Genomic DNA, 19,602 nt, shown 5'->3' with positions numbered 1-19,602 from the left:
GGAGCGCGTTCAGACACCAAATTTTTTGTAAAGTGTGGATCACCCAAAACATCATGTTAATGGACTTCTTCAACGTCTTCATTATGGATGAGTCCCAAAATTAATTTTACTCAAATGATAAGGGGCGATCGAACTTTATTAGCATAACGATAGGTTTTTGTTTTTATTGTACCATTCAAAATTTCTTTCAATATTTTTTTGTATTAGGCTAGGTAGCCAGGTAGAAAAAGACGTTATGTATCAATCGTAGAGGAAATGTTTAAATTGAACCAACCTTCATAGAGTAAAAAATTAGCCTTATTTAAACCACCCTTCGTAAAAGCAGTTATCAATAAAAATCTACCCGAGATATTACACCTATAAGGAATTCATTGCTTAAAACCTAGTTTGAGATACTTTATTTCATTTCATCTCACATTTTGAAATATTTTTACCTTTTGGTTGGTTGTTCTGATTATTCACTAATCGAGTTTTATCCTTATATTTTTCCCAATGTATAAAGTTCTTATAATAGGAAAGGCATTTAATAAAGTCTATTATTGTAGTATGTACTGAATTAATTTTTCCATTTTTGGAATAATTAATAATAGTTTATAAATTTAAATTGGAAATCAAGCACTTTAATCATTTCTTATTCATTGCTCAAATTAATTTGCTAGTGTCAATATAAAAAAAAACATTTTTTGTTTCATTTTGCAGAACTGGAGAGCGCAGCTCTTGCACTGGTATTGCTACTTTCGAAGAAGATGTCGCTACAATCGGTGAAGATGGTAGAATCAATTTATTGTCACTACACAGCGAGAGACTTGTTAGAGTTATTGGTAAGTGTTAAGTAATAATCATACTGGATTAATAGCTCACTACTTATTTTGTATTAGTTTCATATTTTAGCGCCACACGCCCGCCAACAATGTAATTCTTATTGTAATTGAGTCATCGTAATATTCTTTGTAGTACGCCTGCGCGGTACTATCACTCCCAGGTCTCTAGTCGCTTACCTCTGCCCGGGTGAGAGCTTTGCCTGGGGTAAGCTAGGCCTAGGACAGTCGCTTGCTCGCCTCTGATAGATGGACTCGGTCACACCCTACCTCTTGTAATGCTTTGTTCAAACCTCTCCCCCAAAGTCGCTACACAGTATTTTATTATTTGTTAAAAAACCTCATTTAGTTAGACCTCGTTATTTTCGTTTACACCTCAAGACAAGTGTTACCAGTGAAAGTGTCCAGTGCTCGTGAACTATGCGTCTTCTTTCCATGGCCATGGACGCGAATAATTCAGGTAACTCATCGAAAACCATCGACCTTCAACATTGACTCAAGGTACTGTGAACTATGATTATTGTTCTATGCTTAATTTTCAATATTTCTTTGTTTTATTATATCTCTCATTGCTTGAACTGATGTCCAGCTGGTTCTTCGGAAATTTAATTCATAGTTTTACTATTCAAATCATTATACTGTGCTCTAAAAACATTATTCTTTTTTCGTCCTCAATCCCAATAACAAAAGGTATCAGTAAGTATGAATTACCATTTGAATTAAATACCCCATGTATATTTGAATCAATACCAACATTCATGTACTTTTGGTCTCTAATTATTCTTCAAATCATGCCCTTAGAATGCCACAAGACCGTTTCCCATTGAATGGCCTGCTCCACAAGCCATTAGGCAGAAGAAGTATTGGTAGACCGAGGAAGAGATGGTCGCCGGAACAGGCTTGAAAAGCCTAATCCACGATGACGATGATAATTATGATTATTATTATTCTTCAATTGAGAATTGAAATCAAATAAATTATCAAACTCACAATAACTGTTCTTGTAATGTTATCATTTTTTCATTGCGGATGATGCCAATATGAGCTTTTTGATTGTGCGTGGGTAATGGGAAGTGCGAGGGTGAATTATAGGATGATCAAACGTCCATGCCTATTCAATGGGATTCGGCGGGATTCGAACCCGCGACCAGGTAGCACTAGCAGACTAAAGGGTGCAACGCCTTAGTCAACTCGGCCATCTGGCCGGCAACCGGAAATTTTAGATTTCATATTCATTACCTTATGTACAGACCTAGTTCATTTAACTGAATGATAATGTATTTTTTCTATTTGACAAATCTCAATTTCTATTCAATCAAGTTGTAACTTCCTTTTAGAAATTAATTCCTGTATTTTTTATTCTAAAGTATTTTTTTTTTTGTTAAGACTGGTTGAAACTTACCCTATAAGGAATTCATTGCTCAAAACCTAGTTTGATATACTTAACCCGATTTCATTTCACATTTCAGTATCGTTCGAGCAGTCGTAGCGAGCAGACGTAGATTTTTTAATGAGAGTAGTTGAAATAGTGTATGCAATAGTTAAAGTGCTGAGTTCAGTGTTTTGATTGTTGTGCGCGAATTCAGTGCCCTGCGCTGAAAAAACAGTTCAGTGCTCAATTATCATATAATCCGACTGAGGAATGTGAGGAATGTCGACTCCCAGAAGATTGCCGACCTTCCTGCTGCCAGAGTTCGAAGAGGAGGAGGAAACAAACTGATGACGTCACAACTATGACGAGTCAACTAACACCGTCTAAGAGCGTTGAACTAGCGTCAATGACTGTCAACGTCAACAGTTCCCCAGAATCGTTTCTAAAAACGAACCAACTAAAAACTGCAACGGAGCAGTTTTTATACAACGCATGGAAAGAAGTCACTTGCCAACAAAGTGAAGAGAGAGGAAGAATGAATAAGCTGGAAAAGGAGTTGGAGAAAGCACGGTCGGAGATCAATCAGCTGAAACAGATGTTTTCGTCAGCATCTTCAACGACACGGAAGCTACAATCATCAGCTTCAAGTACAATGCAACCAGCATCTTCTAGAAATAACAATAAAAGTTATTCACCACCGAACTGGGAGGAAGAAGAGAAAATGGTAGCATCAGAGACTGCATGGATTCTCCCTAAACAGAAGAAGAGGAAAATCCGTGACTTTTTGTGTAGTTGAGAAGTTGATATTGTGGTAATTATTCATATTGAATGAAAAAGACTGAGAAATCGTCAAAAAACCACTGATTTATTGATAATTAGAAAGACCGGTTTCGGTTATTACACCATTGTCAATCTCTGATAAACTAAAACTAAATACAAGAGCAGCAGGATTTATACTAGTAGGCGAGTACTGCTATTGGTCAAGGGCATGAACGCCTGCCATTAGCCCAGCTAGACAGTCTCCTCCCACTCAACGATGCCTTTCTGCTACTCCATACTTGAGTTTCAATTTATAACTTTACTTGTTCAGCTTGACTTGCTACTTTCACTTTTTGTGTAGTTGAGATTTAACTAAGATGTTAAATGAAGCTAAAGATGAATGGCACACGTACGAAAACAAACAAACTCGTCCAATTCGCGTCATGGCTAAAGAGCTTCATCCATCATGCGATCCAGAGGACATAAAGAACGATCTTCTAGGCAGAGGCCTATAGAGGTCAAATAATCAGTGCTATCAACAAAATGAAAAAAGTGAAGAAGGATGAAAAGAACACATTACCAGACTTCCAATGTTCATGTTAACATTAAAAAATACAGAATATACAAAAATATATATATGAAATTAATCATATTTGCTATATGAAAGTGAAAATTGAATCAATTAGAAGCAATAAAATGATTCCGCAGTGTAAACGTTGTCGGCGGTTTGGTCATACTCAGGCATACTGTCAACATGAACCTGTGTGTGCGAAGTGTGCTGGAAAACACTGGACCATTTCATGTACCAAGGCTAAAGAAACCCCAGCCAAATGTTTCAATTGTGCTGAGGCTCACCCAGCTAACTACAGAGGCTGTCTCATCGCTAAAGAACTTCAGAGAAGAAGAACTGAAAAAGACAACATAGTTGAAAGAAGTAGCGAAGTACCACATACAATCCAACAGAGAAACATCACTTCAAAAAAGTACACTGGAGAAATATCCTATTCCCAATTAACGAAACCCACTCCAAGTCTACAACAGGAGAGTCAACCAAAGCAACAACAACAACAACAACCAATTGATTTTAATAAGGTTTTGCAGGAAATTTTAAACAGTTTAAATACTGTATTCTTTCTGGACGACTTGAAAGCTTCGAAGGGAAGAGTAAGACTAACGAGAAGAAAACTAGAAAATGAATATTGCAAGCCAACAAGATATTAGGATTGCTACCTGGAATGTCAATGGAATAAATAATATCAATAATAATAGAAAACAAGAAATAGAAATATTTCTAAAGACACGGAATATAGACGTTTGCCTCATCTCTGAAACCCATTCAACTGAGGAGACTCACTTCAAAATCAATGGATATAATGTTTACGAAACTATTCATCCTCAAAATCAAGCAAGAGGTGGAAGTGCTGTAATAGTGAAGGAGAGTATTAAACACTATGAAGACTTCAGTATTTATTTATTTATTTATTTACATAAATACATACATGGAGACAACAGGTTAAACCCTTATATGTCTCCTTGAAACATTACAACATTCTTCATTCAAAAAATTAGATTTAAAATAAACATCAAGCTGAGAATAAAACAAGAGTAAAATAAAATAAGAACAAAATAAATTATATAACAAAAAAAAGCATCTTAACAAGAGAAATATGTGTTTTTTATTAAAAAAAATCCTATCTTATAGCTAGGATTCCCATCTATCCTGAATCTATCTTATCCTATCTATTGCCAAAACTACTTTCCAAGATAAAATATGGGAGGTGGGAAAATATGCCCTTAAAATATCTTACATGGGTACAAACCATGCAATACAGAAATAACAAAGAATCATGTGGGCACTGAGAAGAAAAAAAGAGTCATAAAAAAGAGAGAAAGAAAAATGTCATACGGAAACCTGGCTACAAATATCTATCCTAAATTAAGCCCTTCAGAGTGCTGCGGAATCTGCCACGAGAGAGCCCAAAGACGTCTAGGCGCCCGGAAAAGAGATTGAAAAGCCTTTGGATTCTATTAATTGGAGAGTTATAATGACTCTCTGTTCTGGAGCGTGTTACAAGAAAAGAAAATGAAGAACGACGAGCTATGGATGATATGTAGATATTAAGTTTAGAAAGTAAATAAGCAGAATCTATTTCATTGTTAAGTAAGTTGTAAAGGAAAATAAGGGATCTGACATCCCTCCTTGATTTTAATGTTTCAATTCCAAATATACACCTCAGCGTATCAGTTGGGATATCAAATGGACAGTAGACAGTAAACTTCTTGTAATACATATATCTCAAAAATTTGTTTTGTAAACGCTCCAGAATGAGAATTTGGCCATTGCAATATGGATTCCAGATCTCAGAGGCATATTCTAGGAGATTTCTAACTAGTGACTTGTATAAGAATAAGAGAGGGGCAACATCACTAAATGGTGAGCATGTCCTTAAGATGAAACCCATCTGCTGATTAGCCCTACTGCATATGAGGTCCACATGACAATTAAAAGTAAAATCACTGGTAAACACTACACCGAGATCTTTGAAAGTTTTCATCTCTTCCAAAGGGGTGCCACCAATATTATATATATTTTTAAAAGGAGCCAACTGTCGAGTGAAACTAATAACTTTGCACTTGGCCACATTTATTTTCAGTTTATTAGTTTCACACCAGACTAATAAACTATCAACATCCCTCTGAAGGTTAATGCAATCATTGACATTCTTTATTTCTCTGAATAGTTTAACATCGTCAGCGTACATGAGGCAAGAAGAATTTTTAACAATGAAGGAAGATCGTTAATGAATAATAGAAAAAGTAGTGGCCCAAGATTAGAGCCCTGTGGCACGCCAGATGAACAATAAAAGGAATCAGATTTATGATTATGTATCATAACATACTGCAATCTCAAATGTAAGTAACTCTCCAGAAGTTTGACTAAGTTATCACAGAAACCCATTACTCTGAGTTTCTTAACTAACAATCTGTGATTTATTGTATCAAATGCCTTAGAAAGATCTGTATATATGGCATCAACCCTTCCCCCACCGTCTAACACTGTGGACACTTCATTGCTGAATACCATTAGATTAGTTACAGTGGAGCGCCCTGGTAAGAAACCATGCTGCTCCTCTGCAATAACTCTCTTGACCTGTCCAAGTATAATTGCATGTAGTACTTTTTCAAAAATTTCGGAAAAACAGTTCAAAATAGAAATAGGTCTGTAATTCCTTATGTCTGTTCTTTTCCCTGACTTAAAAACCGGAGTTATTCGAGCAATCTTCCATTTTTCAGGGAATTTAGAAGTTTTTATAGATAGATTGAAAATAAACTTTAAAGGTTCAAGAAGAACTGCTGCACAACCCTTAACAATAAATGTGGGAACAAAATCAGGGCCTTCAGAGCAACCAGATTTTAATCCCGCTATAGCAGATAGGATCTCATCAGAAGAAACATGACCAATGCCTACACTCAATCCCAGGCCGCCAGACATCCCCGGACCACCCCCGCATTCATCAGATGCAACAGGTGTATCAGCCTCATAAACTGACTCGAAGTAACGTGCAAATCCATCCACAATATGAGGACCAATGTAGGACTCCCCACTCAGCGTCATAGTCGACTCCACAAAGGATGTCTTTCTCTTGCAATTTACGTATCTCCAAAAGTTTCTCACAAGTATTCAAAGTGATGAAATACAGCTAACAGTTGGAATAGAGTCCATCAAACAGAAAATACTTGTTGGAGCTGCATATCTTCCACCACGTCACAATTTAAAGAAAAATGACTATACAAATATTCTTCTTCAGCTTGGAGATAGATTCATAGGGGGTGGAGATTTTAATGCCAAGCATAAGGATTGGGGTTCAAGACTCACAACTACCAAAGGAAAAGAACTCAGAGAGGCTATCCAGGAGCTGGGCTGCGAATTCCATTCAACAGGGACACCTTATTGGCTAACAGATTTGAATAAAACTCCAGAACTTCTAAATTTCTTCATAACAATTTCTTCACAACTGGAGATTCGGCAACTTGTTTTAGAAAAACGAAGGGCAAGAAGAAGATGGCAACAAACTCGTGATCCTGCTGACAAGAATATCTTGAATAACAAAGCACAACAATTGAGGATTGATTGATTGAGTACTTTATTTATGTAGATTACAATATATACTGTCTTATACACTTATATACAATAGCTTACAATACAGCAAAATTATAGATGAATTTACATGATATAGACTAAGAAAATAATTATTGAACTGTATATGATATGAAAAAGCAATTTGTAATATAATAACTATGGATAATAATTATATTGTTATGCATCTACATAAATTGGCGGAGCTTTGGACATATCAATGTCCATTCTTCGGAAAGAATATTAAAAATATCCTCCCCACTAACTCTCTACCAAAACGTTAATTTCATTATTTAAACTAAGGATTTATTTATTAATGGAAATATTGTGAAAGTTTTAATCAATATGAATATTTAAGAGAAAAAAACAGAAAATTGATAAAGTAAAATAATTATATAGGTAGATAAGATCAAATAATTGATTAATAAAATGAAGTAGTCTGAAAGTAGATCAGGGTAATCAACTTTCAGTAATATACAGCAGTATGCAGTGAAAAATTGAAATAACATGAGTTTATATATATATATATATATATATATATATATATATATATATATATATATATATATATATATATGTAATTCGTTCTATAACAGGTTTAAAGGTTTGTATTTGTGGGATGGGTGGGGGATGGTTGTCATGTGATCGTTCTAGGGCCGGACAGTTTCAGTCATTTGTTCCAAAATATGTTTTTTTAAAGTCAGGATGAAGCTCGCCCGGCTCTCGATGGACCTGATAGAAACAGGAAGTGCATTCCATGCACGACAGGCACTGACTAAGAAGGATTTTGTGAAAATAGTAGTTCGATGATTGGGTATCCTTAAAGTACTTTCTCCGGTTCTAGTATGTGAAGCATCTATCCTCCTACCTTCAGAGACAAATTTGAAATCATCTTTAAAATAGTTCGGATTACCGTATTTCAAGATATCTCTAACAAGCTTGACTATTCGAAAAAGCCTTTGATTGGGAAGCTTTAATGTTGAACTAGCAATGTGGGCTGGGGTGATATGATCATGGCGTTGGAGAGAGTAGACGAAACGTAGACAATAATTTTGGCAACGCTGTAGTTTATCATTCAGAGTGACTTGCATATCGTTAAGAACAGAATTACAATACATTAAATGTGGGAAGATGAGAGATTGAACCAATAATAATTTAATGTTTCTAGGGAGAATATCGTGCATTTTCTTCAATGCATGCATGGCTGAGAATACCTTTTTACAAGTTTTGTTCACTTGTTCTGACCAGTCAAGAGTATTATTCATAATAATGCCTAAATTTTTAACTGAGCTACAGTAAGGAATGTCATTACCATCTACACTAATTTTGTGAATCGATTCAAGGTCAATATTGTTTATAAGACGAGAATATCCAATTATAATGGGCTGTGTTTTGATGGGATTAAGCTTAAGGCCATTTTTCTTTGTCCATTCCACTATCGAATTGATATCCTGATTCATTATTCCAACTGTTTCGTTAATTTTTGTTATGGGACAGCTTAAATAGATTTGAAGGTCGTCTGCATAAGTATGGAAACTGGAGAATTTGATAATGGAAGAAAGGTCATTAGCATACAAAGTGAAGAGGAGAGGGCCTAAAATTGAACCTTGTGGTACTCCATGCATAACGTTTTTCCAAGTAGACTTTTTGTCACCGACAGATACACATTGTTTCCTACCCAATAGATAGGATTTAAACCAAACTAACGAGTTGTGACTGAAACCAAGAATAGCCAACTTATTCAGAAGGACTGTATGATCAACAGTATCAAATGCTTTAGAAAAATCAAATAGGGTGAGGATGGTGCATTTTCTTTGGTCCATAGCTAACCTTATATCATCAGTGACACGAAGCAGAGCTGTTTCAGTTGAATGGAATTTTCTAAAGCCTGATTGAAAGTTATGAAGCTTACTATTGTTGTCTAGAAATTTTACAAGTTGAGCATGAATGAGTCTTTCTAGCACTTTGGACAATGCAGGTAAAATACTGATTGGTCTAAAATCCTCAACTTTATTGGGTGATGGAACTTTATTTAGAGGGCGAACCAGAGCAAACTTCCAGTTTTCAGGGAAAATGCCTTCTTCAAGTGACTTGTTGAAAATGTATGTAATGGTTGGTAAAACAGCAAATAACATTTTCTTGATAAATTTAATAGGAATTTTGTCAACACCCGTAGCATTACTATGAATACGTTGAATTGCTCTGACAGTGTCTTCTTCTGAGATTGGATGGAAATGAAATTGATCAGTAATTGGTAAATCTAAGTTTGTAACCTGCTCTTCAAGATCATCGATATGATTAGCAATGACAACTTCGTCGCGTTGGTTAGAGTGTGAAACGAAATGGTCATTTATATTGTTCAATGGTAAGTCAATTTGTGGATTCGATTTCTGTTTGCCAAGCCCGAATTCTTTTATTCCCTGCCAAAGTGATTTAGAGTCTTGTCTGTTGTTTGTCATAAACGAATTCAAGTACCTAATCTTTGAGTTCCGTAATTCCTGTTTAACTCTATTTCTAAGGCTCCTATACTCGATCAAACTGTCCAAGTCAAATGTCTTTTTAAATTTTCTATGTGCTTTGTCTCTACGTCCCATCATCTTGAGTATGTCTTCAGTCATCCACGGTACTCGTCGTTTTCTATTAATCCTCCTTGTCACATAAGGTGCATGTTTGTCATACAAAGTCAAAGTCCAATTCTCGAAAGTCTTGACCATGTCATCAACTGAGGGTAATGCTTCAATCTGATGCCATGGAGTCTGAGCCACATCAGTCAGGAAGGCGGCTTCATCAAAGTTTTTGAAGTCTCTATAAGTGATAATTTTCTGTTCTGGCTTGGGTATCTTATGGGAAAGTACACAGTAGATCAAATCATGTCTAGAAATAGCTGGGACTGAGATTTGGCCTGCTTGAACAACCTCATTGGGATCACTAACAATGAGAAGGTCAATGAGTGTGTCTGATTCATTAGTATGATGAGTTGGATCGAGAGGTAAAATAGTCATGTTTAGGCATTGGAAAATTGTAGTCAGTTGAAAGTAGTCAAAGTTCCGATTTGTCATGTTCAAGTCGGTGTTCATATCCCCCATAACTAGTATACGGTTATAACAAGGCATAAGAGAAAGCAAGGCACTTTCGAAATCTGTGAAATGACCTATTTTTGGTGGGCGATAACAGATACCAACGAGTAATTTATCAGTACTAGATAAGGATAATTCAAGTAGCATAAACTCTGGTCTGGAACAATACTCTTGTTTGGATGTGATTAAAACTTTTGTTTTGATACCATCTTTCACATAAATTGCTACACCCCCACAAGCTTTATTTAATCTATCATTCCGGAAAAGATTATATCCAGGCAAAGCAACAAAATTTGATGGAATACTAGGCTTCAAAAATGATTCGGAAATTCCGATTATATTGAAGTCCTGAAAACGGAAGATTGCTCTGAGTTCATCAATGTGGCAGCTGAGGGATTGTACGTTAAGGTGAGCAGCCTTGAAAAGTTTTTTGAAAGAGTGGAGCTTATTTGCTAGAAACATACCTGCGTCATTATTACTATTATTGAAATAATCATACCTACTTGAGGGCGAGCGAGCTGACGTGTCAGTGAGAGGCATCATGGAAGCAGCAGACCAATCGTGAACCGACCTCAGAACGACACATGACGGGGAAAATGGGGATGAAACTGATAAAACTTAACCTAAATGAAAAAGTCTCTTGATTCGAGTGCATTCAGTATGCCTTGGAAGTTCGGCTCCCTTCACTATTAATAGCACTAGTTCAAAAAATTCACTAAACACAATAAGATGTAGATGTGTGGAGTTCCGGTGATGAATAATCCTAATGGTGAATAAGATGAAGATTGAGGAAGAACTTGTAGTGGGAGATCTAGTCCAAGTGGAGATAGAGCGAGTACGGTACGGTAGGTAGTGGAAGAATCGGGTCCAAGTGGAGGTAGAGCGAGATTCAGATTCAGATTCAGATTCCTTTATTCATGTCAGAGTCCAGCAGATAATCCAATGTGGTGGGCAGTTTGCAGTGGTAGATGCTGATGGGAGCGAGCAGGTGGGGGAGCTAGAGAGGGCCAGGGCGGCGGCAAGAGAGAGCGCGTGCGAGAAGTCACAGGAACCAGGTCTGAAAACAGGAAGAAAACTCCAGCAGAAACACAGCAGAAAAAAGTACAGAAAGTATATAAAAATCATTAAGAGGATAGACAATTAAAAGAGAGTGTACAGAGAGATGGAAAATAAGAACGAGAAATATGAATCAGTAGATTGATTTCAAATTGCAGTTGACGGTTGTTAGAGAGAAGAATGTGAAGAGAGGACTAAGCTGTGTGAGAAAACACATAGATTATGTAAGATTATTGTCTAAAAAGGTGGATGAAGAGAGAGATATTAGAAGAAAGTAGTAAATATCCGGTGCATAAAATGAGGTAGATAATAAGAAAATGAAATTGGAGGGATGAGAAAAACCGAAGGAGAGAGAGAGATTGATTGATTGATTGATTGATTGATAGAGAGGGAGTGAGTAAGAGAGAGCGAAGGGATTGATACAGATAGCATAGAGTACAGTGTTAATGATCTGGTATAGAAATGAAGTAAGCATGTCTATATTATTAAAAAATATACAGTATAACTAGTTTTGAGCATGAATTGAGCTAATTTGGAGGGAGGTCGGAATGAGAAGAGGTAGGAAGAGAAGAAATAATAGAAGTTACAGACAGGTAATACTGCATATAAGAAAACAGAATAACGAATATATAAATAGAATACGCGAATAGAAGGTTGGAATGTGACTATGGTGAAAATCACAATAGAAGTGCCAATCATAAGTTTACCGTCATTATTACGATGACTGTTATTTCTGTTATTGTTGTCAATTCCACGAAAAGTCAACTTGAATCCTGCTGTAAGTTTACTATACACACTAGTAATATACATGTGGAGACTGGATTCAGGCTTTGTTGATAAACAGAAATGGATTTAATAAATCATGGATTGACAATGAACTGAGATGAGGAAGAAGCGATATAAACTCAGCAATTCGAAATAGGTTATAAATGTATTATTAAAGTGAACTTAGGTTTCGGAGCAATTTTCATAATTTTATCAGCAGTGGAAAAGGTTCTATTTTTGTACTATGCTATCGTTAGATAAAAAGTGACACATTGGATTAGCTGGAAACATCATTCGGTTATGTCTAATTGAATACTAGTTTCCTGATTGAGTATTGGATGATTCAATCAGTAAAAACGTTTCAGTATACTAGATGAATAATTGCTATAACTAAGTTGATATAGCTTTATTCCAGTTATATTTTTTCCATGAAAACAGTATTATATATGTTCAAAAAAGCAAAAATTAATTTTAAGATTCGTAAACATAGAATCCAGTTATATTTTTTCCATGAAAACAGTATTATATATGTTCAAATAGCAAAAATTAATTTGGTAAAAATGGTATCTATAGGGCAATTGTCCAACAAAAAATAAAAGACTGAAAAAATGAAAAGAGAGAAGAGTGATGATTACATGAAGAGGCACAATTGAAATAATGAGAGCTCACCTTTAGTAGGAAGATATGACGTGCCAACACCGTGAAGTGTTTACTGGAGGTCGGCAAGACGCTCGGCGGTGTAGATGCGTCGTCCAGGTCCCTCTCCGACGGCGTACTTGATGCGGCCATCGACTGTCCACGTGTTTCGTATCCCGTACTTGTTTGCTGCTGCGTTCAAGAGTGCCAGTCGGTGTTTCGTCAAGTCCTCCCTCACGGTGATGCCAGTGTTCTTGAGCATCCGCTTGGCTGCGAACACCCTCTGCCTCGTCCGGTAGCCGTCGAACCTCACGATGATGGGACGATGACGCTCCTTGCCGGCTGCTCTGCCCGTGTCCTGACCTGGCTGCTGGATTGGTCCCACTCGATGCGAACGATGAATGTCGTCGATCTTCAACTCCACGTTCAGCTTCTCCTTGCAGACTCGCTGAACAATCTGGTCGGTGGACTCCCCCTTGGTCTCCGGAATTCCAAAGAATCGGAGGCAGGCAGGTACGGCGACCATATTGTTCAAGATCGTCGATTTTTAATTCTGTCTCCTTCTCAATTGCTGCCATCCTCTGCCGAAGTTCATTATTCTCACCCTGCAATCGATCCAATTCGGATTGGAAGAAGGAGAAAGCCTCTGCGACAGCTTGGTTTACTTCCTTGTTTATCCTCTGTAGAATTTCGTCGGCCAGTTGCGTTGTGTCTTGACAGGGAGGGGTCGTTGACACATGTACCGTTGCACGCCTACCTGCCTTTTGTGTGGGAGTTTCCTGCTTCTTACCGTTGCTCTTCACCATGTTGCAATAGATAAACCAAACTGTGTTCAAACTAATTGGAGGTTATGTAATACTATTTATTGTAATTACTGCGTAATTAAAATGAAAATCAGACTTTTAAAAATATTTTATTAAACTATGTGAAAAACTTAATGCACTAATGTAAAGCTCGAATCGATTTTAACAAGATAACCCTACAAAATAACGCTTTTCAACGGAGCCGAACTGCACACGTGTTCACTCACTGACCATCAGAGGCGAACTGACCATCAGAGGAGAGAGATAAGGAAACTAACTGAGGAATCCTTTAATAACTACCTTCAAAATTCGACAGCTGATGACAGTACCATAGAGAAACAATAGCGTAAGTAGATATCCCATGGTATAGGACGTTTATGTCGCTGTTATCTCTAGCCGATAACGTAGTTCTTTCCCGTGAAGCTGTGTGACGCTCGTAGTTTCTCATACTGTGCCGTTCATACACTCTCACTCCAACAAAACAGTAAAAATCGACAATAATGGACAGTAATCGGCTTAAGATAACAGTAAAAGTTGCAACATAAACGCCCTATACCATGGGATATCTACTTACGCTATGGTTTCTCTATGCCAGTACAGATTATTCATTATGGAAAGCAACAAAAAGAATTAAGCGACCAATATTACAATCCCCTCCAATTAGAAAACCAGATGGTACTTGGGCAAGAAACAACAGAGAAAAAGCAGATATATTTGCTAATCATCTGGAAGAAATCTTTCAGCCAAATAAAATTCAATCTGAAATTGATCCTGAAGAAAATATAATAGATGATTTAGATACAGATATTGTTCTAATATCTATAAATGAGGTTCAAGAAGGAATAAAATGTAATCTGAATACCAAAAAAGCACCTGTATTTGATCTGATTACAAGTGAAATCTTGAAGAAACTTCCAAGGAAAGGTATTGTCATGCTAACATATTTATTCAATGCATCACTCCGATTACAGCATTTTCCTACAATTTGGAAGGTGGCAGAAGTCATTATGTTGCAAAAGCCTGGGAAATGTCCCCAAGAAGCAAAATCGTACCGCCCAATATCTTTTCTACCTGTAATTTCAAAGCTTTTTGATAAATTGCTAATGAAGTGATTGGCTCCCATCATAAGTAGCAGGAATCTGATACCAGTCCATCAATTTAATTTCAGGCAGAAGCACTCAACCCTGGACCAAGTACATAGAATCACCAATGTGATAGAGAATTCATTAGAGAAAAAATCTATATGCTCAGCAATCTTCCTTGATGTGGCACAAGCATTTGACAAAGTGTGGCATGGATGAATGATCAGTAAACTTCATAAAATTCTTCCCACTCAACTTGTAAAACTTTTAAAATCATACATCACCAATAGATTATTCAGAGTAAAACAAGGTGACGACGTCTCTGAATTGAAGGAAATAAGGGCTGGAGTTCCACAAGGTAGTGTTCTTGGGCCAGTTCTTTATGTGCTGTACACAAGCGATCTTCCTGAATTGGATGCAGTACAACAAGCAGCCACAAAACTACAGAATGCTAGCAACAAATTCAGTGACTGGACCAAAAACTGGCGAATTCGATTGAATGAGATGAAGTCCATTCATATCAACTTCACAAACAAAAATATCAATGATCCGATTCGAATAAATATAAATGGGAATGTAGTACCACACAGCAACACAGCAAAATACTTGGAATGACTCTTGACGCCAAGTTGAAATGGAAAGAGCATATCAAGATGAAAAGAAGCGAGCTGGGACTCAAATACAGTAAAATCTATTGGCTGTTGGGCCGACAATCACATCTCTCATTGGACAACAAAATATTGATTTACAAACAAATTCTAAAACCTGTCTGGTTATATGGAATTCAGCTATGGGGCTGCTCTAGAACATCTAACATCAATCAGATTCAAACATTCCAAAACAAATTACTGCGGAACATGGTGAATGCGCCCTGGTACATAAGGAACAGCGATTTGCACAGAGATCTGCACATCCCCTATGTGACCAGTGAAATAAGACGATTGGCAGCCCATCATGAGTCACGTCTTCATCAACACGACAACACCGAAGTCATCCAACTACTAGACAGCACCGAACTCACAAGGAAGTTGAAGAGAACAAAGCCCTTCGAGTTAGTGTAGTGCTACTGAATTGAAAAAAGTATGAATTAAATAAATGTGTAGCGAAGTAGAGAATTAAAGTAAATTTAAAGTAGAGAAATTATAGATTAGAACTGTAGGCTTAACTGGAAGACTTTAGCAATAAAAATTAATATTTTAGGATAAGAAATAAGAGAACAAAATTAATGGTTAGTCCTAGTGACTAGTTTTAGTGGAAATAATAAAAAAATTCACATTTTGAAATATTTTTACCTTTTACTTGGTTGTTCTGACTATTTCTGATTATTTACTAATCGAGTTTAATTATATTTTCAGCAATACTGTTCTTTTGTACTTTATTAAATATTTTTATTCTTCCCTTATTTTTTAATTTGCCTATTCCTGTGTCCTCACTCGCCATTGAGGAGGCCTTCATGTAATTAGAAACATATATAAACCTGAAAAATAAAAACTATTGAAATACAATCTTTTTGGAAGTACAGTAGCAGTTTGTTAATAAATAATGAATTAAGAAACGAATAATTTGCCATTTTGGTTTGCAGATGAAGCTGATACATCATCGCTTAGATGCACTTGCTTCTTGAAGCATAACGAACTTCTAACCGGCAATCTTCGTGGTCACATGAAGGTTTGGGATCTGCGATCGCATGAAGACAAGCCTGAATCGACATTCATGCTGTCTGGTGACCAGGTAGGCGGTAGGCAATAGTTTTCACTTATTTTAAAAGATCAACTTATTAGCAATATATTTAACAAAATTTGTTCAATATGACTTCGTTTTATTCGAAACATATAAAAAATGAAATGTTTACTGTAATCAAAATGTAATTAAACGACACATGAAATGTGCATCCTCAAATAATGAGGATTTTGTCTATAATTTTCAATGTATAGGCTTACACAGAACACAGGTCTAGGTAGCCATCGGGTTCTAGTCTAGTGATCGTGGGGCCCAATCCACTCTCCATATTGAAGAAATTAGGTAAAAGGTGTTGATTATAAGTTGAAAATGTTTAACCCCTATGATGCGTGACTCTTTGGACATTCTGTAAATTCAATCATGAATTTAAGTAATTCAAAATAGAATTGAATAGGCATAATTTTGTTAAAACCACAAAATTATTGTGGGTTTATCACAATATACCATGAAACCTTAACATTTCATACCATGGAACCTAAAGCTTGCTTTCAAACATTCCAGATTATCCAATATTAGATTATCTCAACATTTTCTATGATTATTAGTAATAGAATATTAATTTTCTTGGTAAGGACTACTTGTATTTACATAAAAATTAAAATCGATGTACCATTTTATTTTAATAATTTAGGAAACTTGAATAATAGAAATGAAGTTGAAATAGGGTATTTCAATTTTCATGTAATAGAATATTCTACGACAATGTTTTGATAGAAGATGCGTCAATTTCTTCAATTTGAATATTGTGATAATTGTTGTAAATTTCAGATTGGTGCGACATGCGTGACCCACCACCCAACCCAGCGACATCTGGTGTTAGCTGGTGGCGAAGATGGAGCCTTGACAGTGTGGGATTTGAGACACAACACATTCCCGGTCACAGTTCTAACGGCGCATTCCCAATCAGGTGAACGCAAATGCACAGAAATTATCATCTTTCCATTTATAAACTTTTGAGATTTACGCATAATATTTATCACATTTATTTATTTATCACATTGTGTACGAATACTTACTTAATATGAGGAAAGGCACAACAGGCTCATGCCCAAGACTGTCCCATTTCCAATTTATACTATACTGTCCAAACCAAAATGTTGGTTATGTCACTTTCACTTTTCAAAATACAATTTACGCTCTTCAATACTCAGATAAACGAGTAAATTTTGAATGAAATAGGTACGGTACTATTAGAGTCTAAAATGAAAAAAATCTAGAACAGTAACTTAGTAATTATTCAAAAAGTCTAAATTTTGAATGAAACTAGAGATTTTTGAGCTAAAAACTTTTCACTTTACAGAAAAGTACAGCTGTAAACATATTCAAACAATATTGCAACTAATGATCTCCAGTATAATTTAGAAAGAAGTGGGGGTTTCAAAGAACTGTTGTATAGTTAGAAACTAATCAATTCTCACTAAAAAACTATATTATGATGAAAATTTGATACCTCTCATGAATTTCATATAATTCACACCCATCATCTCATCGGTTCTGCATTCTTGTTTGTCCGTATGGGAAACCTCATCCCATGAATTTCTTTTTCAAATTACAAATGTGGTATTTGATCGGTTTATTGATTGATAAATGAATCATTCATGAATAGGCATGAATACAATACAAAATTAATAGAATTTTTATGAATAACTATTATTTTGTGTATTTTTAAAACTAATGTTTAATACTGTAATGCCTGGTTTCACCAAGCTCGGTCAAGAGATCGGTCTTAAGTTCAAATCGCCTACGCTTTACAACGAGTAAATTGAACACGGTAAATTGTTCCCAGTAGTAAATTGTTCCAGTCACAATTTACCAGTAAAAAAATCCGTGGCCCATGGAAACAATTATTTTGACAGTAAATGTTCCGAAAACCAGTTACTGGTAAATAATAAATCCTGCCTCGCACTGTGTCCACGGTGCATTTCATAATTTACCATTTCAAAACTTTTGAAGTGGCGTTCCATGGGAACAAGTAGTGTTGCACTAGTCACGTGACATGGAACAATCTACCATGAAACTAGAAGTGGAACTAAGACAATTTACCACTTACCGTGTTCCCAGAACGTACCCATTATGATTTCTATGGAAATAGCTTTTATTGATAATTCCAGTCCACTTATATAAAGCATGCACGGTTCGACCACAGAATAGGTACAGAATGGAAACTGTCAATCAAACGCCTATCCAACCAATGCTTTTTATATGGCTCAAATACTAGACACGTCACGTAACCTTGGGAAGTTCCAATGCTGGTCTTCTGATTGGCTCGCGGCAGTGAACGAGATCAATTGATCCGGATCAGTAAAGTGATCCGAACCTCCCATTAATACTATTACAGTGCGGAACTTCCTAACAAGATGGCGGATTTTTGCGCCAGGGTACTAGCCGAGTTTCCATACTGTATGTATACTGTGGTTCGACCATCTCTTGACCGAGCTTGATGAAACCGGACATTAAACTAATTTTTTAGTGTCAATGTTGTACAGTATCTTCAAAAGGGTTGTATCTATAAACGTCAAGTAAGAATGGTGTAACTATAATTGTTTATATATTTGGTTTAACTATTTGTTTATCGGTTGAGCCAACTTTATGACTATACATTATATGGATAACTTGTACAGTTTATATTTCTCAACGTTTGAAAATAGTATAACCTAACACTGATGCCTAGATGGATTATCGGGAAAATTCACACGATAATAATACAACTAAAGCCCGGTTTCTAATACACTTATTGAATCTAATGAGCCACTAAACCTATACATTGTATAAAGGTTTAATGGTCAATTAGATTTAATAAGTAGGTAGTGTCCTAGAAACCGGTCCCAAGGCTAATTGTAGGGTTGTAACTATCAACTTGATGTTTTGATTGTTTTCAGTGAGTGAACTGCAGTTCCATCCAGATCGGCCGGAGCATCTGTTCACGTGCTCGACCAATGGCGAGATCTGGCACTGGAACACGAGCGCGGTCGCCCGCAGTTCGGCTCTGGGGTCGGCCTCTGACATGTCGGTGCTGGCCGGCATAGAGGACAATCCCTGGCTCAACCCAGACGTCGCCAAGAACCGCATGGAAGTGTTCGCTCTGATGCCAGCCATCAGTCAACCAATCAACAGCTTCGACCTCAACCGAACACGTCTTGTTTGTGGCTGTGACAACGAGGCTGTTTACGTTATTAAAAATCTTATTCTATGAAAAGCGTTCACTTAGAAACTTTAAGTTGTCTTTTGGTTAAACTGGCATTTGAAAATGTTTACTATCAACCACATCAGCCTGTATTTATTACCTGTAATAATTTTGATCAGTTTTCTTACTGAACCGTATTTGTTAAAATATACTTGAATCGTTTTGGATAGTA

The 19,602-nt window shown here is 36.4% G+C and overlaps 1 protein-coding gene across 1 annotated transcript in view; it reads left to right on the top strand.

Moving 5' to 3' along the window:
• The window catches only part of LOC111059868 (nucleoporin Nup43-like), a 31,447-nt gene extending 11,845 nt beyond the window's left edge, over positions 1-19,602 (top strand). The window contains exons 4-7 of the mRNA XM_039426952.1: positions 700-821; positions 16,089-16,237; positions 17,015-17,153; positions 19,126-19,602. Coding sequence (XP_039282886.1) covers positions 700-821; positions 16,089-16,237; positions 17,015-17,153; positions 19,126-19,439 — 724 coding nt within the window. The 3' untranslated portion in view covers positions 19,440-19,602. The remainder of the gene's footprint in view (positions 1-699; positions 822-16,088; positions 16,238-17,014; positions 17,154-19,125) is intronic.

The sequence above is a fragment of the Nilaparvata lugens genome, chromosome 4 (genome assembly GCF_014356525.2).
Source record: "Nilaparvata lugens isolate BPH chromosome 4, ASM1435652v1, whole genome shotgun sequence".
Classification (NCBI taxonomy): Eukaryota; Metazoa; Arthropoda; class Insecta; order Hemiptera; family Delphacidae; genus Nilaparvata; species Nilaparvata lugens.
This window is presented reverse-complemented; position numbering and strand designations above follow the sequence as displayed.